At 37.5% G+C, this 23,430-nt stretch overlaps 1 protein-coding gene and 2 non-coding genes across 3 annotated transcripts in view; 2 read left to right on the top strand and 1 right to left on the bottom strand.

The window, feature by feature from the left end:
• The window catches only part of LOC119787784 (arrestin domain-containing protein 3-like), a 14,955-nt gene extending 10,524 nt beyond the window's left edge, over positions 1-4,431 (bottom strand). The window contains exons 1-2 of the mRNA XM_038291820.1: positions 4,070-4,431; positions 1,816-1,857 (exon numbers count right to left, since the gene is read on the bottom strand). Coding sequence (XP_038147748.1) covers positions 1,816-1,857; positions 4,070-4,331 — 304 coding nt within the window. The 5' untranslated portion in view covers positions 4,332-4,431. The remainder of the gene's footprint in view (positions 1-1,815; positions 1,858-4,069) is intronic.
• Positions 4,432-16,359: 11,928 nt separating this feature from the next.
• On the top strand, positions 16,360-16,431 carry trnar-gcg. The gene has a single exon. It is a non-coding gene; the product is annotated as a tRNA-Arg (tRNA).
• Positions 16,432-16,607: 176 nt separating this feature from the next.
• Positions 16,608-16,679, top strand: trnas-gga. Its single transcript has one exon. It is a non-coding gene; the product is annotated as a tRNA-Ser (tRNA).
• The last annotated feature ends 6,751 nt before the right edge of the window (positions 16,680-23,430 follow it).

Here is a 23,430-nt window from a genome sequence, read left to right on the forward strand (position 1 = left end):
CCGCAATATTTGTAGAGACAGCAATTTGCCCACTTTGTGGGCACCGAATGTTTTTTTTGCCGTCATAGATTTAACTATCTAAAATCAGGTCATATTCGTATTCTGTTAAGGATTGTCACGAGTACATCACAATAGCTAAATACATCTAGGTTTATGTCTTTTACTATAAAATATCTTCACAAATTTGGCTACCATCATACCTTCATCTTGAATTTTGCCATCACATCTGGTTGACAGAGGGGCACCTCTAGAACACAACCAGAAAATGTCATCAAGATCTGATGTGTCATTTCAAAATAAAAGCCGATTAAAAAAAGCACTTTTTTTACCCTAAGTTGTTGTGCTTTTTTCTGAAAAACTATGTTTCCAGTGACTTCTAGCACATCTGGTTGACAGAGGGACACACCTCTAGAACACAACCACAAACTGTCAACAACATCTGATGTGTCATTTCAAAATAAAAGACAATTAAAAAAGCACTTTTTTACTTTAAGTTGCCTTGCCCATTGCTGGAAAACTCTTTGTTTCCAATGACTTCTAGCACTTCTAGCACATCTGGTTGACAGAGGGACACCTCTGGAACACAACCACAAACTGACAACAAAATCTGATGTGTCATTTCAAAATAAAAGCCAATTAAAAAAGCCCTTTTTTACTTTTTTACCCCAAGTTGCCATGCCCATTGCCCATTGCTGGAAACTGGCAACTTAGGGTAAAAAAGTGCTTTTTTAATTGTGTTTTATTTTAAAAGGATACATCAGATTTTGTTGACAGTTTGTGGTTGTGTTCTAGAGGTGTCCCTCTGTCAACCAGATGTAATGGAAGTCACTGGAAACAGAGCGTTTTCCAGCAATGGGCATGGCAACTTAGGTTAAAAAAGTAAAAATGCTTTTTTAATTGTCTTTTATTTTGAAATGACACATCAGATGTTGCTGACAGTTTGTGGTTGTGTTCTAGAGGTGTCCCTCTGTCAACCAGATGTGATTGAAGTCACTGGAAACAGATAGTTTTCCAGCAATGGGCATGGCAACTTAGGGTAAAAAAAGTGCTTTTTTAATTGGCTTTTATTTTGAAATGACACATCAGATCTTGATGACATTTTCTGGTTGTGTTCTAGAGGTGCCCCTCTGTCAACCAGATGTGATGGCAAAATTCAAGATGAAGGTATGATGGTAGCCAAATTTGTGAAGATATTTTATAGTAAAAGACATAAACCTAGCTGTATTTAGCTATTGTGATGTACTCGTGACAATCCTTAACAGAATACGAATATGACCTGATTTTAGATAGTTAAATCTATGACAGCAAAAAAAACATCCGGTGTCCACAAAGCGGGCAAATTGCTGTCTCTACAAATATTGCGGGGAAAAGGTAAGTCATGTGAAATCAGTTTGGTCTGCCTGATTTAAACAGGTAATTGTGATACAAAGTCTAAAACTCCAAGCATTGTAAATCTATTTCCAGTAGATTAAACATGGACCGGATGCGCGCTTTTATTGTGAAAGTAGCACGTAAATGGCGGTACCATAATGTCTTGAGCTGTCGCGCATGTGAAAATCGAGAGCGGGCTGGCTTTACTGTTATTTTCGAAGAGGCGGCTAGCTTTACCGCAGTTATTTTTCAGCTATTAACCACTGTGAGTCCATATACAATGTACCTCTCTTTTTGTACGCAAGCAAAGACATTTTTTCAACTAAATTCAAGTCTAATAAAAAGGTTGTTTGAGCTAATATTACATAAAGATAGGACACTTCAATGTCTTATTTGAGGTGTTAGGAACAAACATGAGCATGACAGAGAAATACAATTACTTACAGGTTGCTCCACTTTCATTTGTGATCAGTGTTTGCTGGTCATCTGGAAAGAAGTCACAATTGCAAGAAATTAAAAGCAATCAACTTCACACATAAGCGGAAATTCACATGACTGCTTTTGAATATATATTATCTTTGTGTGCATTCCTAAGGCGAAAGTATTTGCACCCCTTGAACTTTTCGATCTTTTGGCACATTAAACGCTTCAAAAATTCAGATATAAAATTTTATTTTTTTGTGAAGAATCAAGTGAGAAACAATCATGAGGAACAAAATTTATTGGATATTTTAAACTTTTTAAACAAATTAAAAACTGAAGAATGCAGCATGCAACATTATCGGCCCCTTTCCTTTCAGTGCAGAAAACTCTCTCCAGAAGTTTAGTGAGGATCTCTGAATGATCCAATGTTGACCTACTGTACATAACTGATGATGATAAATAGAATCCATCTGTGTGTAATAAAGTCTCCATATAAATGCATCTGCTCTGTGATAGTCTCAGAGGTCTGTTTAAAGCACAGAGCGCATCATGAAGAATAAGGAACACACCAGGCAGGTCTAAGATTCTGTTGTGGAGAAGCTAAAAGCCAGATTTGGATACTAATAGATTTCCAAGGCTTTAAACATCCCAAGGAGCACTGTGCAAGCGATAATACTGGATTCGAAGGAGTATAAGACCACTGCAAATAAACCATCAGCTGAAAACAAGGGGAGAACTGATCAGAGATGCAGCCAAGAGGCTCATGATCAATTTGGATGAACTGCAGAGATCTACAGCTTCAGTGGGAGACACTGTTAATGGGACAACAATCAGTCATATACTGCACACATCTGGCCTTTATGGAAGAAAGGCATATGTGGAAAAAGGAGCTCTGGGAGATGAAAGCAAAATTGAACTTTTTGGCAACAATGCAAAATACAAGATGATTCTGGAAGAAAAACTGCTGGAGTCTGCAAAACAACTGAGACTAGGATAGAGATCTATCTTCCAACAAGAAAATGATCCAAAACATTAAGTGAAATCTACAATGGAATGGTTCACAAATAAACATATCCAGGTGTTAGAATGGCCAAGTCAAAGTCCAGACCTGAATCTGATTCAGAATCTGTGCAAAGAACTGAAAACACAGTCCAAAAGCAAGACTGTTAGGTTAATTGGCTTCTCTAAATTCTGCTTAGGTGTGAGTGTGTGGGTGTGAATAGTTGTTTGTTCTGCTTGTCTCTGTGTTGCCCTGCAATGGATTGGCGACCCGTCCAGGTTGTACCCTGCCTCTTGCCTGTAGACAGCTGGAGATAGGTAACAGCACCCCTCACGACCCCACTTGGAATAAGCGTGTTAGAAAATGGATGGATGGATGGATGGATGGATGGAGTATATGTACTTGACTGTGCTTTTTGCTTTTACCCAAGTAATATTCTTAGAAAATGGCTACACATAGTCGGGTTAAATTTCTGGTTCCCCTCCCCTCTAATAGTGACTTGAACTATTGGAGATCAGGGGAAATGTGCAACAAGGAGCTGATATTGTAGCTAGGGGTTCTTAATCCTTTACTTGCATATATGCATTACCTACTTTAAATATTGGTTTCATCCGTTTATTTTGAAAAGTTGATTTGAAAAAGAAGTTTCTACTTACCCATTTTTTTATTTCATAATCATTCTTTTTTTATTTACATTTTTCTAAAAATAAAAGTTAAAATACCCAGATGTGCGAATTACTGTCTGTCTGATAACAGAATTTTAAATATTAAAATCAGTTACTCAATTTTAGAGAAAAAACTTTTTTAAATTGAGCAATTTCTTGTTTAATTAATTTCACTTTTACTGGAGTAAAACATATTAAATCAGTGCTGCTCTTGCTTTACCCATCCTACAGTTTCTGCAGAGCTGCCAAACATTTATCAATAGAGCATGAGCTACTTTAGACATATCAATGTGTACAGAAGAATCAGCGCCCCCTACAGTCACAATATGGGATCAGAATAGTGGCCGCTTAGGAGAACAACATTAATAAACAGGCATCCTTATTGTTTTCTTTTTTTTCCCTTTGAGCAAGAGATTCAATGTCCATTATATATAAAAAAGAAACAAACAGAAGATGGACATTGATAATATCTATCCATCAATTTTAGAAAACAAAATAAAAATACATAAAAAAAAAAAAAAAGAAATACACCTAAGAACACGTGAAAATACCCTTTTTGTTGACAAACATGACAGAGAAGGCCAATTATAGGTTAATTTCCGCCGCTTACCCGTGCTGTTCTTGCCTTTTATGAAGTAGTGCCGCAAGGTGAAGTACTTTTCTTTGGAGTGATAAACTTGAGTGGACTGACCGTAAGTTTCCGACCACAGTACCTCAGCTTTCCCCTTGAACTTGATGTAAAATGACTCGATCTGGCAGTCTTTGGCTAATTCCACCTCTACCTGACCAGAAACCACATCTCCGTTACTAAAAGTGTTGCTGGCATTGATAGAGTTATAAGTAATTCCTATCTTCTTTATCGTCGACGACATGACGGCTTCAAAAACCCAAACTCTAAAGGGGCTGAGGAACACTAACACTAAAGCAAAAATAGGTTTACATCCGCTTTGAGTAGAAGGGCGGGTCTACAACACACCTGAGAGCAGCGGGCCACTTTGATAGCACACTGTTGGACTCCTTTAGCAGGGGTGGAGCTAGATGGGGGGCCAGGGGTGGTTAATTATACCGACTGACCCTGGTTAATTATACACATCATTATACTTCTCATCATTAAAGATGAGAAGTACAGAATTCATGCTTTTTTCAGAACTACATTTTGTGTTGTATAAGGTAAAGAGAAAATTATGTGTATCTGCAAGTCATCTAAGAGTCTTATTGATAAATAGCTATTTAAAAAAAATTATTAAATAATCAATTTATGTAAAAATTTGTACTTGTAAATATCAATTTTATGCTGAATGATTATTGATAAAATTAGGTAAGTAATGACAGTGACCTCAAAGAATTGTATCCACTATACCTTTCATCTTTCACCTTTCACAGATGTTTAAATATTTATGTGTCTATTTGTCAGCAAAAGTTGTAGAAAAGTATGGTTAGTCTTTATTTTAAAGATATAGATGTTGCTCCCATTAATTTTCCTGTTGTAGATTGACCCTGAGGGTCTGGTGCCTATCAACTTTCGGCCAGCCTTCAGTTTACATTGGTTATTGCCTGGTCACCCTTAAAAAAAAATGTCTGGCTATGCCTCTGCCCTTTAGATTAAGATATTTTTCATTCAGAACTTTTTGATATGATAAATAAATGCAGGTCACAAGTCAGTGTTTATATACTGCATCCCTCCTGTTTATTTACTTATTTTATTTTATTCATACAAGCAGCTGGTCAAAGTTGTGCGGGAGCCTGTAGGAGCAGCTGCCAGTTCCTAACTCCCCCTCGCTTTCCCGATCTGATAAGAAGTAATTATGGTCAGTCTTTATAGATCTATTCCTTTATTTGATGTTATGATGTTTTGTTGTCTTTGTTATCTCAAAAGTGGTTGTCATCACATGCATCATGTGGTTATTTACCTTTTATCCTTCAGAGAAATATTAAATTAAATCTGTGCTAATGTGAAATGTTTTAACATGTAATCTGTTTAAAAGGCATAATCACATTAACAAACTCCAAAATTATCAGGTAGTTGGAATATGCTTAGAATTGGATACTGAAAAAAAAAAAAATACTTGATTTGAAATTTTTCAAGAGCAACATACACTATATTGCCAAAAGTATTTGCTCACCCATCCAAATTATTGGAATCAGGTGTTCCAATCACTTCCATGGCCACAGGTGTATAAATTCAAGCACCTAGGCATGCAGACTGTTTTTACAAACATTTGTGAAAGAATGGGTCGCTCTCAGGAGCTCAGTGAATTCCAGCGTGGAACTGTGATAGGATGCCACCTGTGCAACAAATCCAGTCGTGAAATTTCCTCGCTCCTAAATATTCCACAGTCAACTGTCAGCTGTATTATAAGAAAATGGAAGTGTTTGGGAACGACAGCAACTCAGCCACGAAGAGGTAGGCCACGTAAACTGACGGAGCGGGGTCAGCGGATGCTGACGCGCATAGTGCGAAGAGGTCGCCAACTTTCTGCAGAGTCAATCACTACAGACCTCCAAACTTCATGTGGCCTTCAGATTAGCTCAAGAACAGTGCGCAGAGAGCTTCATGGAATGGGTTTCCATGGTCGAGCAGCTGCATCCAAGCCATACATCACCAAGTGCAATGCAAAGCGTCGGATGCGGTGGTGTAAAGCACGCCGCCACTGGACTCTAGAGCAGTGGAGACGCGTTCTCTGGAGTGACGAATCGCGCTTCTCCATCTGGCAATCTGATGGACGGGTCTTGGTTTGGCGGTTGCCAGGAGAACGGTACTTGTCTGACTGCATTGTGCCAAGTGTAAAGTTTGGTGGAGGGGGGATTATGGTGTGGGGTTGTTTTTCAGGAGCTGGGCTTGGCCCCTTAGTTCCAGTAAAAGGAACTCTGAATGCTTCAGCATACCAAGACATTTTGGACAATTCCATGCTCCCAACTTTGTGGGAACAGTTTGGAGCTGGCCCCTTCCTCTTCCAACATGACTGTGCACCAGTGCACAAAGCAAGGTCCATAAAGACATGGATGACAGAGTCTGGTGTGGATGAACTTGACTGGCCTGCACAGAGTCCTGACCTCAACCCGATAGAACACCTTTGGGATGAATTAGAGCGGAGACTGAGAGCCAGGCCTTCTCGTCCAACATCAGTGTGCGACCTCACAAATGCGCTTCTGGAAGAATGGTCAAAAATTCCCATAAACACACTCCTAAACCTTGTGGACAGCCTTCCCAGAAGAGTTGAAGCTGTTCTAGCTGCAAAGGGTGGACCGACGTCATATTGAACCCTATGGATTAGGAACGGGATGTCACTTAAGCTCATATGTGAGTCAAGGCAGGTGAGCAAATACTTTTGGCAATATAGTGTATGTAGCCACAAATTAAATTAATGTACATTTAACCTGTTTAGAAAATGAACAGCAGCAACACACACTTTTGAATTCAGAAGTAATAAAGCACCAAAACCCCTAAATGTAATGAAATATGACCCTAATCAGCTTTAACACAAGGAGCACCAACGTTGATGTTTTTATTTTTTTTATTTTTCATGAGTTTGAGCTTTTATGTGTTTAATATTAATTATTAAGCAAAGTGTCTCATAAAAAAGTAATGAAACTCAAAAACAATTAAAAGAAATTTAGTTGCATGAAAGTTGTGGATCAGCAGAGTTATTGAAAACAAGCTATGTGAGATGATGTGTTGGGCTGACAAGCTGTAGATATTCACATATATCCATAAAGAGTTGCCTAAAGGTGTGCGTAATTGTGGAACAAAGAGCTCATTATGACCTGCTGATACATGATGAGTGATGGTGTATTAGCTGCTTAAGATTGATCAGTGTCACAGAGGGTGTTGAGTTTGTGTCTCGGCATCAATGGCATAAGTAAAGTGGTATTAAAGCTGAGGTTCATTGCTTTGAATCATTTTCTAAATTAGTTAGTGGCAGCCTATGCTTCAAAATAGAGATATTCTCTTGCCATAAAATTATATGCCCCTGTAATTGTAAGTTAAACAAAAAACATTTGCTTTAAGGAAATTACATTTACATCACTGGTCGTCTTTATCCCTTTAATGCCCCTCCCGTACCTTTCTAAGTTGGATTTAAGTGTTGCAGTATCTTTTTTTCCTGCTAAAAACTGATTTGGCCGTATAGTGCAATAGTGTTGAGAAGTCCCAAATTTCTATGTAACTTAAAATATATGTTTTTCTTATTATGTTTCAAACTGCACTGAACTTTCAGTGACAAAACAGAGACCTTAATCATGTTTTGGAATACAAATCGTCATCATTATACCTGTAAGTGGATAGGGGTGGGTGGAAAAAAACAAACTTGGAAAATGTTGCTTAAAATGATTTCGTCACAATGCTTAATTTAATGATGTCAGTTTTTTTATCCCTTGTTATCAGCTCAAGGAAAAAAAACATAAAAATGAAAACCATAAAAATGTCACGTAAGCAAAAATGTACAAAGGATCTCTAGCATATTTTTTTTATCATTGCTCAAAATAAAAGTTTTACCAAGGTACTGCAATATTTTTTTAGTTGCCTTCCTCAAGGGAAAAGTTACCAGTTGGGTCCTCAGTTCATTTAATCTCTACAAAAATATATTGAATATCTTCAGTAGACTTGTCTTTATAATTTATCTGGAAACCTTGGTATTTTAAAATAAATTATAGGAACATTAAATTTCTCTCTATCAATTGGGAAATGTAAGTTGATTGCAGCAATTACTAGTGAAACTGAGTATAATATAACAAATTTAAGCTGCTTTAGCAACTAATCAGTGAGTGAGTTCATTGCTTCCCTTATGCAGAGATCATCACAGCAAGTCTTTATAACTTTTGCACAGACTCTGCAGATTTTTTTCTGGATGCCTCTAATTGCTTATTGCTTGAATAGAATGTATTAATTTCCCAATATTTTAACCAAACCCTGTATTCTTGACGATTTATGTAATTGATTAACACAAAACTGTAAAGAGGAAAAAAACAGGAAGCCAACAAACTTTGGTCAGTTTTTTTGAGTCTTTGTCAAGTATGGTTGCTCCCACTTCAGTGATCTTTTGTTGGAGCTAATAGTTGATTGGCCATAGGAGTACTGGAACATTTGAAGGACACCTTTCTGCTGGCCTGGCCTGCTGAGTGGTTGAAGATCAGGCAGGATCAGTGGCTCTGTCCAGGTTATGAATTCTAAATGAGCAATCTATGCTGTTCATAAGCTTCCCACAGGTATCTACTTTGCTGATGCCCCCCTAGACTAAGTAGAGGTGATGAAGATAAACAAGGCAGAAGTTACTGTCTTTGGGCCAGTCTCTGAAAAAGAAGCTGATTAGGCAGTCACTTCATTTGGATGGGATTAAATTGATCTTAAATGTCAAAAAAAAAAAAAAATTGTTTTATTTTTGATCAGGACCTGTCATTTAAATCCCATATCATAGAGGCTTATAGAATGTCCTTATTTCATCTCTGGAATATTGCACAAATTAGAAATAATCTGTCCACGGGTGATGCTGACAAACTATTCCATATATTTTTTACTTCAAGGTTGGACTATTGTAATTCTTTACTATCAGGAAGTCCATAGACGGTAGTTAAAAGCCTTTAACAGACCCAAAATTCTGCAGCCAGAGTTCTGTTAGGTTTATTCTTTATTAGTCATGTGTATTACCTATCTGATAGCCAGATTAGATGAGGTGAACGCAGGGGCGTTGCTAGGCACAAAGCTTTACTGGGGCACTGGCCCCCTAGTGCATATGCCCCTCCTTCCATACATAAATACAGACAAGCACACTACCCCACCCTGATACATTCCTACCAAAATTACCAGTTGAGATATTAATGAGTATAAGAGCATATTTGTTTTAACAAACATGAACATTTTCAACATTGCAGCTATAAAAAATAAGACATCAACAACTTTGACAAATAAAAAGTTTCCTTATACACATTCTGAAGTAATCATTAATTTCTAGGTTACAGAGTTTGAGTTCGGAGGAAATTTTAACTCATCCTGAGCTAAGTTTTCCTTTTATTTTTTGAGCATTAAAGTGTACCTCCTATTAATAATTTTTGCAAAGCGGTCAATCACTTGTGACTCAGCTTAGAAAGTTCTTCCTTTTCAACTGATAAAATAGCAAGATGATGGAGCCTGTCTTGTCCCATTGTGCACCTCAGCCAAGTGTGGATCCTTCTCAACACACTGAATGACCTTTCACAACTACAGCTGTTGATTGTGATTGTGAGGGAGATCTGGATGACCTGCGTTAGTGTTGGGAATATGATGTTATCAAGCAAGTTGAAAACACTGCATATCCTTGATGACAAGGCTTTCTTTTTTAACCAGGAAAAGCTTTCAAACCATTTTGAATTAAATGAACGTTTTTTTACTCCAAATTTGTGCTGTGGATGGTGGGACAACTTCACTTGTTTAGGACCATCATGCTTTCCCCCTAAGTCACTAATGTCCCCTTCTTGTTTGTGGAAGCTGGTTGTTGCATCCTCATCACCTTCATGGTCCTGTCTCTCCTGTCCTTCACCTGTCTCTTGCCTGTCAGTCTCGCCTCCTCCTCCCTTTCCTACTCCAGCACCTTCATTCTCATTCTCTACAGCAAACATTAAAAAAACGTAAATCTATAATAATGTAAATATCTATCATATTGCTTATAACTAATGTAACTGCTTAGCTTAAATCACTAATTCATTACGGGACCTTACCTCCCTCTCTCTCATCTTGTTTTACTGCTTCCCTGTCTCTGCTTCGTGTGAGGAATTTCCTGATATCCATCTACAAACCAATGCAGGATTTTCAGTTAGTAGCCTATAAATCATGTGGTTTCACTGGGAAAATAATAAAATTGACAGGTAAGAAACGTCACCAGAACTAAAAATGCGTCGTGGCCGCACAGTGTCCCATCCAACTCAGTTGAGAGCAGCGTGTTAATTTATCTGCAGTTCATGCAGTGACATGCGCTGACGTGGGGGCGCTAATACATCCTCAATTTGGAGTTACCAACACACTTGCTGCGCATTTGAGTAGAAATATACGTCTACTTCCGTTGGAAATATCTAAATTGATGCATTAAAAAAATGTAATACTGTTGCAAATATTCATGAGATTTATACTGGGGCACAGCTCATTTATACTGGGGCACGTGCCCCAGTAAATGGGGTCTGGCGACGCGGGTGAACGGCCTTCCTTTACATTGTGTATCACATTACGGAGGCTGTGCTTATTTTACAGACAAAAGTCCTTTAAATCGCCAAGCTTGATCTTATATCAGAGATCTGACTGTACCTTATTTTCCTAACAGAGTAGTAAGAGTAAGCTCTCGGTTTGCAGGTTTACTAGTGGTTTCTAGAATTTCTAAAAGTAGAATGGGAGGCAGATCTTTTAGTTATGAGCCAACTCTTTTGTGGTACCAACTACCAGTAAGGCAGACATCCTGTATAATTTTAAGGCTAGCCTTAAGACTTTCATTTTTGATAAAGCTTATATTTAGAATGGCTCAGGTTATCCTGAGCTACCTCTATGGTTATGCTGCTATAGGCTCAGATTGCCCTTTTTCATCATTCTGCTTCATTCTATCTCCATTATCCCACTCTGCAGAATTTGTTAGCTTAACCTCTAACATCTCCCAATCTCTCCCAGTCGGCCTGGCCATATGGTCGGTCACACTGAGCCTGGTTCTAGTAGAGGTTTCTTCCTGTTAAAAGGGAGTTTTTACACTCCACTGTTGCTACAAGCATACTTAGTGCGAGGGACTCCCTTAAAGTCAATGAGTAGATGGAAGCGGCTGGCTATCCTTACATAGAAAACTTTGAATAAATTCAACTGTATGATCTTGTTGAATTGTCTCTGTAAAAATGAGATGACATGTATTGTATCTTTCTGTATATCTGCTTCTCTCTCCTTGAACCACGGTCGGCTTTGGCAGATAGCGGCTCACATATCCAGCCCAATGTCTGTGTGCAGCTATTGACTCATGCCGGACCTTACAGAGGCACTTAAGGCAAGGCAAGGCAAGGCAAATTTATTTGTATAGCACAATTCAGTACAAAGACAATTCAAAGTGCTTTACATGATTAAACTTAAGACAATAACAAACATAGAAATATCAAGAAATATACAGGATTAAAAGACTGATGCCTCTGAAGGATCTCAAAAAACTAATCCACATGTTTATCTTTAGCCAAATTGATAACTGCAATTATGTCTTTACAGGTGCACCTACAAAGTTGATCAGACAGCTGCAGTTGATTAAGAATAGTGTTGCCCGCAACCTTACTACAGCTAAGAAAGTGGAGCACATCACCCCAGCATCAAAGTCGTTACACTCGCTCCCTGTATCTCAGAGATTAGACTTTAAAAGACTTATATTGGTCTATAGGTCCCTGAATAACTTAGCAGAAAAATACCAGACTTGTTGAAAGTGTATCAACCACCCAGACCTCTTTTCTGGCTCAGATCTACTCTGCACAACCAGACCCCGAACCAAACATGGAGAAGCAGCATTTGGTTCTTATGGCTCAATAATAATGGAATAAATTGCCAGGTAACAGTAAAAGTGCTAAAACCCTAAGTTCTTTTGAGGTACACATAATATTTGAAAAGTGCTGTCAGGAAGGAGTAACCCAAAGGACACCAAAAGGTCCTATGGATTTAGGGCCAGGTGCTGTGGCAGCTATGACTGACAAAGGCAAACTGCACATTTAGCTACACAAACATGGCAATCCGAGTAATCCCAACCATGATAATTTTGAGAGGGAGCAGTCAGATTCATCTCAGTCACTTGCACCGGATACTGATGAATTGAGCGGGCAAGAGAGTAAGGTTCAATGGGAGAGGCCAGCAGCCCTGAACTGTTCTGGTTTGAGCAGCTGGTTCCGCCTGGCTTCTCCCTCCACCCACATACAGTCCTCATAGGGACTGTCTATAAATATCCAAACCAAACACTCTTTATAAAAAAAAAGTATAACTTTAATGTTTTGTTATTCATTGACACAAAATTAATGCCAATTCAGATCATATGCCATATTTCAGACTAGAAACAGGCACACCTCTTTTTTGTCCAAATTTGATGCATTTTTTTTCATTTATGATTTTCTCTTTGAAAATTGTAGAATGTTTTAACCAATAGCTTTTAGGTCATGAAGCAGAAGCAGGTCTTTAGATAAGCTATCATTGCACAAAGTGACATGCTAACAGCATATAGGGCAAGGTAATTAAGGCAGGGGTGTTGTGTTCTAAAGTGTGTCAGAGAACAAAGTTCCACATAGCCTAGTAATAATTAATGAGCATGACCTTCAGAAATTATGCAAGAGATCATGTGTTGAATAACTGAATTGATAAGAAACAAACAAATTCTAGAGTAAAGAATGTTTATTTGAGCAGAGAACTTGGCTGGGCTTGACTGCATTTTGTTTGTTAAACAAGTCACTGAACAGCCCATTCATGCTGTGTTGATACAAGCTACAATGGCAATAGGGTGTGTTTTGAGACATTTACTCATGTAATATGAGCAGATGTGTGTCCCAAGTTCCCTGGAAATCTATTGCTGAAACACTATAGGTGGATGTTAAAAACCTTTAAACATGTAAGTTTAACCTTATTCTTCTGTAAAAATTGTCATCGTGCCATAGCATATTTGGTTAAATGATGTTCAAGTAAATTTCCATATTTAATTTAGAGGAATAACATATCAGACAGTGAATCTAGGGATTAAAAATTACTAAAATGAAATATGGTAAGTTAAATTTCCTCTAGTTTCTATTATTACTGCAGGTTTTAAAAACTGTTAAAGCTTTCTGATAATTGTTAAGATCAGATGTCAGTGATGTAACATTAGCCACTCCCCTCTAAAGTCACATCTCTGCCAGTGAGTTTATTTAAGGATCCGGCTCCTACAGTATTCAACTTCCTGTTGCCAGTGGTCTACAGCGGCAGCCTAGTAAACTAGCCCCACCCACCAGCGGCCAAAATCATTTTTGCCTGCGAGTTGGTCTAGCCTCGATCAATTCCCCAGGCCCTAGAACTGGCGGGCCAATCACAACGCAGAGATGTGTTTTGAATTTCTGGATGCAAAGCAGGCAGGGTTTTGAGGGTGTGACGACAAAGCTGCACGACGCTGCAGAAGCACAACAAGGAAGATGGCAACAACTATTGAATAGTTCTCGTTTGACTCAGCTTTGGAATCAGTTTTAGAAGGATTAGACTTGGGGTTTTCGTTGAAACGTGAGCAGGAAGAGGCTCTACGCTCATTCATTTTTAAGAAGGACGTATAGGCCATTTTACCGACAGGCTGTTTGTTTACACTCCCCCACCAGCTTTCTGTCATGCTTACTATGTCACAGTTAGTTGCGTTCATTGGTCAGAGTGTTGGCCAATAGGCACAGACATGGTTTGAAAGACAACGGGTTGTTCTCATCAACAGTCTTCCGATGTCTCATTCATCGGGGCCAGATTACACATTTAATCTCAAATTTAGTCTGGTTTATCAGGCTACTACAGCCGCATAAGGCTAGACTAACCGGTTCTCAGCTAAAAGGTAAGCCAAGTAGTCGCAAAATTCCTCCAGAGAAGTCTATGCTGGCTCGACAGAGTCAGACTATAATGAACGCAGTGTATGAACCTTCCTGCTGAAGCAGATGAGAGAACTATCCAACTCTTGTCAACCTACAACTAACTGCCTATGCAACAGCTGGGCCTAATTTTTTGCAGAGGAGCCATTAGAAGCTGCTGACCTGGGCCATACTGGTCCTGCCGGAAAGAACCAGCTAACCGCCATAGTTAAAGGGAGACATCCCATTTAATGCTACCATAAGTTATAAAATGAAGTCCTGCAAGTTGCCTCTTGTTTATCTTTGGATTCATCCAAATCTCTTTGAGAGCTGCCTGTTTGATGACCATACTGGTCTAAGGATGGGGTTTGTGGGCCAGAAAGAACTGAACCATTCCACCGAGCCAAACAGTAACAACCATCTTTCCATCTGATGTTTAATAAGTGCTCTGCTTGGGTGAACTATATAGAATAGATAGTTGTCTTTGTGTGTTATATGGAAGAAGCTTTCTGATTCAACTGCTTATGGGTTTAAGAGTCCTGAACTGAATGTTAATGCTCTCTGAGCTGACTGAACAACATGGTGTTACCATCTGTGTCTGGAGAGACAGCTCCTGGACTTTAACAAAGCTCTAACCTCTCCCTTGTTTCAGCTGGAGCCGCGAGAGCTGGACCACCTAGGGATCAGCTAAGCTAATCTATTTCTATTTTAGCTTCATCACAGCTTTAATGCATTCCTGAGTCATTGTTAATTTTCACTGTAAAACCAAATGAAACTTCACTGTTTTGACTGCATTTAATGTCTTTGCATCAAGATTAATTCACATTTATCTGCTGCTATTTCAAAGGACACCCTATAATGCATTAAGCCTTAAAAATTGAAAATTTCTCACTCTTGAAGAGCCTTTTAAACATCCTTTTCCCCTTTAATTTGTTTTATCTACTTGTGCTTATTTCAAAAGTGCATAGTTGTTCATAGCTATTAATTATAATAATTCTCTGATAGGGATTATTAGCTAATATTTTAACCCGTGGTTTTTTTGTGTTTATTTTATACAGTGAACTCTTTATCACTCAGACCAGATTGACTCTTCTTACAGTAACATCTGAATGAACAGAGACGGATTTCTGTGGTTGGTGATTAATAACTCTGTTCATAGCCAATGTATAAATGACTAAATTGATGGAGGCAACTCAATTTGAATGATCTATTAAATAACTATAACTTCCAGTTCTAGCTATTTCAAATATTCATAATCTATTGGTAAACTTGCAAAATGTAATGTTTACAAAAGTCTCCCTAGCGTCAATATACTGTATTTCAACAGTTTAGGTCATAATGTGCTATAACCACTCATCTGGCTTGTTATCTCCAATACTTAAAGCTTTCCATTGCCCTTTGGTCTAAAATGGTCATGCTGTTTGTTAATAACTACATGACTGATATCTCGCATAGTTTTCATGCTACAAGTTGGAAACACATATGTTTTAGCATACGATTTTATTCATTGAGTAAGCTATATTGAGAAAAGTAATAGGAAACATTTTTTTTTTGCAGTTTAACTCTGCAACCATCATTTTTAATGAGCTGGTGCTGTTGATGAAACTCAGAGTAAAATCAGGCCAAGGGTTCGCGCACCGAGGTTAAAATCTTTTTAAAGACCAACTATCAGATTCATATGGAAACCCGTTTCCGCCACTCTGTAAAAAAAAAAAAAAAAAAAAAAAATTATCTCATTATAATGAGATAGTAACTCAATATAATGAGTTACTGTTTTGTATGTACAGTGGCATTTACCTACTGCTACCCCTGAATAATTCAGTCAATTATTATTACAATGCAAGATCTATTAAAAAACTAAATGTCATAATGTAGTTGGATCAGATTCAAGAAAAAGTGGACTGAATGTTTAGCCTCATTCTTACCAATATTTTCCATAGCCCATATCTGTATCCACAATATGTGGACATGTCAGTGATGATTTGGAGCACTTGAACAACTCTTTTTCAAAATAGTCAATGTCTTAAGGCCTCGTATACTGTACGCTGTAAAGGCTCAATGGGGCCATCAAGTGGTGAAAAATAGACATTCAACAGCAAAAATCTGCCAAGTCTACACTTCTTAAATGTATGTGATGGAATCTAAGCACATTAGCAGGCTTTAAATAGCACCCTGCCCTTGTAAGGGAATCTCAGCCAAAAGGGATGTGAAAAAAGAAAGTTTGTAACAGCTGGGAGTTTTTTTTTTTTTTTACTGGGTCTCAGTTTGATCATAACTCACACTTTGATAAAGTATTTCTAGTTGTTCAGGTTCTGAAACAGCAAAGTTTAGCCAAATATCGGTGAGTGCCAAAGCATTCTGTGCGTTAGGGGTGTAGCTCAGTGGTAGAGCATTTGACTGCGGATCAAGAGGTCTCTGGTTCAATTCCAGATTCCTCCTTGTTACCATCTCAAGGCTATAGAGCCTCTATTAAGTGGAACAGCTTCTGAAAAACCTGATCTTGTCAGATTAACATTGTCTCAATGGTTTTATATTAAAGCCATTGTTCAGCATTTTTGGGCAATCATGCAAACTTAGGCCGTATTGTTTTTGTTAATCTTTGATCCTTTCACGGTGGGGGTATAGCTCAGTGGTAGAGCATTTGACTGGAGATCAAGAGGTCTCTGGTTCAATTCCTTGTGCCCCCTTGTTACTGAATAGAGACCTTGTTTGTTTATTAAAGCTACAGTGTGTAATAATTACAGGGATATACAGTCAGAAATGTAATATATTATACATAACTATGTTATTTATCATCATCTACGAGCTCAGCCTCTTAACCTTAATATTTGCGTTGCCTTAGAATTCGTTATTTATAATTACATAGGAGCGGGTCTCGCAGCCATGGAGGCAGACATCTTTGCGCTACGGCAGCGCAGAGCCAACAAAGTAGCAATTGCCAGATCGCCCATTACGCACAGTGAGCTGGATCCTGACCACAGCATACCCTCTCTCGGTCCGTAGGCATGTCCCTGCAGTTACCACAAGTAGGTAAAATTATCTATGTAAACAAACCTCATCACTTGAAAAGGTAGGTGATGCGGATGTCGTGGAAGACATTTTGTCCTGTAACGCTCGCCGTACTGTTGGGGGGGAGAAGCGGTGGGTGGGAGATGTTCATGTTGCTGCGGCCTGCAGTCTGACCGCTAGATGTCGCTGAAAAGTACACACTGTAGCTTTAAGTACTATCTTGAGGCCTGAAACAGAGAAGTTTCCCCAAAGCAGAACATTACCGTTTTTTTAATCAAGATATGTTTGTTTGAGTTTGGTTTCTGTTTGATGAATGAAATGCCTATTAGTTTGGATACCCTTTTAAATGGAATTGATAAAATAAATTTTTAGGCTGCTTTGTGTATTTTCTTAAGTTGGCTTTGTGTAGTAAAATGAGCTCCATGATCTGAAACATTCAGCAGTCATCTAAAATAAATAACATATAAATCTTAATAACTACTTTGGTGAACAGCTTTAGAAACTTTAGTTGTATATCTGCAATAAGATTAAACCAATACTGTGTTTTTTTCCCCACTAAGTGAATACATTTTGCTGAATTTAACCATCTGCAATGTGATCTTTAAAACTGAAAAGGACATCCATTTTTTATGACCTTCAACATTTAAAAATATTTAAATTCTAATAAAAATGATAAAGATAATAATTAGAAAAAGAAGAAGAGGAAAAAGAAAAATAAAGTAAAAAATCAAGATAATTGACTGTTCTGTATGCTACTTTTTTGACTCCTTTGACGTTCCATCTAGTACGTAACTTTCTCACCACTAGATGGCACTAAACACTTTATTTAGATACTTAGCCTGCGCATCAAAAAAAGGAAAATATACTGTTGAAATTGCATGAAGTATGAATCAAAATGTTGTCAGTACATTCTCATTGGTCATTAGAGGCTGTAAAAAAACAGAATGTAAAAGTAGCTTTTAAGAAATAAACGTTTATAATATTTAGTAGTTTTTTACTATTCTTTATTGAGATGTTCAAATTAAATTCCAGAATAGGACTAGGCTGTTATTTAACATGCAGTACTGAAAGCTTTAGCACAACACCACTACAGTATCTATGACTTGCAGATGGAAGTTGGAGTGTAAGGACGAGCGCATCTAGAGCACCTAGACTTCTTTATCAATTTATATACTTTTAGCAATAAAATAATCCCTCTGCTTTTAGAAATGATCCCTGGAGACTGAGCTGACCATGGATACAGGTTGGTTTTGTTTTCTAGTGAACAATATTATTAAAATTTGGAAAAGTGTTTTTAATCCTGACCACCACAAAAAGAACCCTAAAAATCTTTAGTTTTCTGGAATCACAGAAATGCATACCGTAGTTTAAAAAGGCTCCCAGTGCGAATGGTTCTCACTACAGTGAAATGGGCTCACAATATCACAGTGTCCATCACACTTATTACCTGGAATCAGGTGTTTGTAAGGTATTTATTCTTTCTTTCACACCAAACACCTTTAGAATTTGGTTACAAAGCTCATTGAAAGCACACGGTTCCTTTCAAAGTCCCAGCAGATTTTAGAAAACTGCACACATTTACATCTGTTATTGTGGGACAGAGACTCAAAATCAGCTGGGGGGTAGAAAGTGTCGAATGGTTTCTTGGAGATTGGTTGGTTAGTTAGTTGCACAAAGATGCCTGTCTTTGCTGTGGCTGTAGAACTGTATAGTAACTGAGCACGCTATTTACTATACACCATTATAAATACATTACCGTACTTTGTTACAGTTTTTAATTAAATTTTGTGGATTCGTGCTTACTGAGTTTTTTAATCTTTTTTTGTTTAACATGAGATCTAAAATATTGTTCTTTAAGGTTCTTTATTTAGAAATCTGAGACACTGTTACTTACTACAAATTAACAAATGATCAGAGGCTCTAATGAAAGGATACGTTTTTGTGCAATCGGCATGTGAACAAGAGAGGAGAACTGTGCATCGTTTGTCCAGTTCCCCACGCCCCACTGCAATTTATTGTGCTTTGTCAAGTGTTTACTAATCTTTTTGAGTATGCCCCTTAAAAAAAAAACAAAAAAAAACAAACAGAATTTTTAAAATCTTTTATTTCTCTTGAGAGGTGAGGAAATCATTTATACTGTTACAGTAGATGGCTGATAAATCCAAGTTACCGCAAACTGTTGCATTATTGTGTATATAAGTGTAGTAAATTATCTTCTGTTTTGGTTGTGTTATTATGAGCTTTGGTCGTTTTTTCCCTCGAAGACAGAATTGATATTTTTCATTTTATCCTTACAGAGGGCACTTTCATGATGAATTCAGCCTGGAGAGACTCATAAAGAGAAAAGCTGCAATTAGAAAATATTCCATTTATCAATAGAATTAACACATTCATATTCTTCAAAATATTTCTATCTAAAAAAAATGAGCCGATTACATCAACTCATTGACTTTTTGCAATCCCTTGCACTTAGAATGCATTTGGCAACAGTGGAGAGGAAAATTCCCTTTTAACAGGAAGAAACCTCCAGTAGAAGCAGCCACAGGTTGAATGGGACTGAGAGTAGTTGGCGAATGAAGATGGGGTGGAGGTGGGTGAAAGTTGGCAGGCACACGGGAGAGAGAAGCTAGGCCAGGAGCTAAATGAAGAATGAAGGGTATCTTGAAAGATGATTGGTTTCAGACAAGGTGCAGCTACCCAGTTCTTTGGCTGGAGCTGAATAAGGGACACCACAGGTGGTTCAGGTGAAAATAATAGGAGTCTGCCAGATTGAATTTTCTCTAAAAGGAAAAGTCTGGTCGCATTCAGAATACAAACTTTGGAAGTACTTTAAGTAGTTATTATTACAGACTTTTCAATAAATGAGTAATTTCATTTGAATGTACTTTACCGGAGACGTTGATGTTTGTGAAAGAGCACTACTGCCACCTTGTGAAGTCACGGTGCGGTATCGGCTGTTGAGCTAGTCTCAGTGCTGTATCTGGTGTTTACTACAACGCGCTATTATCCATGATGGCGACGACCAGTGCACTATGCGAAGCAGAGAGTAACGGATTAATGACGTGTTTTTTCTCTGACCAGAAGTTTGATGGCAAATCCTCTCTCTTCAAGTTGGTAATCCAACAACGAACCCGTGGAGGAAGAATTGCCTTCAGCTTAGCGCACCGTGACGTCACTGTCGGAAGATGTCAGCAGTGAGGTGTTATTATATTGGGGCAAAAATGGCCCTTCCCTGACTCAGTGATCGCAACGAAATATATTGTTTTTATTTTTTACTGATTAATGTTAAATTAATTAAATCACAACAAATTTATTAGTTTTAGGTATAAATAATGACCCATTGATTATTCCTTGCTGACCGAAATTTTCCTTAAGCTTTTTCAAGCCTTCAGTTTTCAACAATTCCTAACTCCATGTTTTTTTCTTTGTTTTACCTAAGTCAATTAAGTGGACTAAAAAAAAAAGTTTGCCCTGCTTCTTTTTATGTTAAAAAATATTTGGTACTTTTACATTTACCTCTTCAATTATTGTAAAAAAAAAAATATTTACTTAATTTTTTACTTAAATACTTTTCTTAAGCAATGATTTTCACTTTTAGAAAAGTATTTATTTGTTCAGGTATTTTTATACACCTTTTTCTCTATCTGGGAGCTTTATAGATTGTTTCTTACCATCAGCACCTCCCTCACCATCCTGCTTATTTTGGTAGCAGAATAAATACGGTTGATTTTTAACTTCAAAGAAAATGTCAATTTTCCACCTTAGGGTGGAAACAGAGCTATGGAAATGCATTTTCAAGAAACTATGATTTAAAAGTAAATAAAAACTGAATACATACACAAATTCTTTTATATTTTAAAAGTTAAAACATTGTCGAATGCATTGTGGCATAACTTCAGATTTATTGGATTACGGTGCAGTTTTCATCAAGCAAACACAAAAGAATAATGACCCTACACAGATATATTATTCCTCCTTTTTTTATTTCTGAGTAATCTCAATAGATGGTTGGCTAACCCTATCAGATGACAGTGACTGGCATTTCGATCAACCCTGCTGTGTAATAAATAATGTTCTGGTAATCAGTACAAAGTAAACCAAAGTACATAAATCATGATAGAGATCCATGCTTTCATGATTCCCCATGTTATATGCTTTCAATTTGCATCAACCATTCATAGCCTTGGTTGTTTTGTTTTTTTACACTGGGGTAAACATTTCAGATAGTTAGATCTAAATCTAGAGTGAAGTAAAAGAACCCAGAGGATAACCATTTTATTGATCTGTACTTTCTGCACAGCACCTCCCTCCGCTGGTTAATCCACAGGGTCAGCTCTAATGACATTGAGGAGCTCTTCTGGCAGTCAGCACTGCTGCTATTTGCAATTTAGATGGAGAGAAAGGGGGAGTGCATGAGGCGGTGGGTTAAAACTGGAAGAAAATAAAGAAGTCTGACAGCGAGCAGCAGTAGACTGAAAGGAAAAAAGGGAGGAAAAGAATGAGGCAGTGAGTTGAAGCCACTGCAAGAAAAAAGACCCAGTAAAGTGGAGGATGGATGGAGATTGAGAAAATGTGTGATATAGGATAAACCAGGCCTGACTTTTTAGATTTGGTGCTGAGGAATATCAAACATGGTATCTATAATATATAAGAGCAATTTTGGGCAAAAGTACCTAAAGATCAAACTGAATCAGATGGGAAAAATAAAAAACCTATAAGCAGGAACAATTTAACACACATTGAGAATAACAACTTACATTCTACATCAACTTTAGTAAAATATTAAGCAAAACAGAAGAACTAATTATATAAACTAAGCTACAGCTGAATCAGAGAGATGAAGGAACAAGATTTATTGATACAGTATTTAAACAGAAGGAAACACAGGGAAGTTTCAAACAGAAATGTAAGATAAATACAACTCTAAATTCCTTAAAAACATAAAAATGAACTTGGAGGAAAGGTAAAACCTTCCCCAGAAACCTGGGAATCAGTTGTTCCAGTCACAGTGGCTGGGATACAGGTTTATTCTGCTTGGTCTCTCAAACATTTAAATCCCATATCATATAAAGACCTCAACATATTTTTCAACACTTGATTTAATAGATGAATACATCACAGATGAGGCATGTGAAGGTGAAAAAAGCTGCATGGTGTTAGAAATATAATATAGAAAATGTGATTGTTTTTGTCTTAAATTCCCTTTATTCTAAAAAAAAATATCCACTGCAACAAAAGTCACCTTATTAGTGTACAAATCCACTGATGAGTAATTCAGTCTCAGTAAAAACGTCTCTGAAGATCTCAGAGGTTTCAAAAAAGAAAAAACAGGAGTGGAGAGGCAAGAAATGCTGAAGACACATCAAGGAGAAATTAGTGGAGACGTTTAAAACAATAAAAAGATAATACAAAATTGATGCACTTTTTATCATTTCCTGAAAGCAGAAAGTATGGCAAGGAAACTGTTAACTGAAGTGGCAGCAAAAAGCTGCATAGATTTAAAACAGAGATGAGAGAATCTTTCAAAACATCTACTATTGTATACCAACTCCACAAATTTGGCATTAATGAGGGTGTGGCCAAAAAGAAATCCATGCTTGAAAAATTGAAAAATAAAACACCTCCCTCAAAAAATAAGAAACATTTCAAATTCTACATGTTTCTTTATAAAAAAAAATGAAAATCATGCATCACTTTCCTTATTGTTTAGATTTTTAAGAAAGTTCTATATTGTCTAGTGAGGCAAAAACCCAAAATGTGAATTAACAAAGTTCATTTTGTAGTCCATGCTTATTTAGAGGAACTTTCTTTCAAAAATGCTTTTTAATATACTGCCTTTGATAGGAAAGGGTTAAATTTGTTGGATTTGTTCTCTTATGTGGCTTTTTTTTTTTTTTTGCACCCGCTAAAAGAATTCCTGCGGCAAAACAGGAAGCCACAGAGGGAACAGTTGGCAGCCCTAATCTTGCACAGATCCTCTGATAGCTTTCTTCTTCCCAAACAATGCTGGTCGAGACTGAGGAGGCTCCTGAAGGGTGCTGAAAGATCCGAAAACCAGGCAGAACCAAGCTCTTTGTCAGCTTCTGGCTGATTAACACGCAGACAGGCTCATTTAGGAGCAGGAAAAGATGGTATTAACAGTCTCGCCTCCAAATGTTTCACATCCTCTGTGCCTTTTCCCCTGTCTGCTTTTTTGTTTGCAACACAATACACATCAAGCCGTTTTCTCTCTCTTTTTTTTCTTAAAGGTGTTAATTTTAAAAACTGTTTTGCTTGTTATTTGTTTTACTGAGTCTGTCGGGTGGTTTGTCCTTTCAATAACTCTATTATGCACAATCCAGACAATGCAGGATACTTGTTTGGGGTTTCCAGTGAAATTTATATGATGAAGTCACAGTGAAAGAATCCATTGCTAACAGAATCCCACTC

This window comes from Cyprinodon tularosa, unplaced genomic scaffold, assembly GCF_016077235.1.
Source record: "Cyprinodon tularosa strain WSP-4 unplaced genomic scaffold, ASM1607723v1 ctg300, whole genome shotgun sequence".
In the NCBI taxonomy this organism is placed as follows: domain Eukaryota; kingdom Metazoa; phylum Chordata; class Actinopteri; order Cyprinodontiformes; family Cyprinodontidae; genus Cyprinodon; species Cyprinodon tularosa.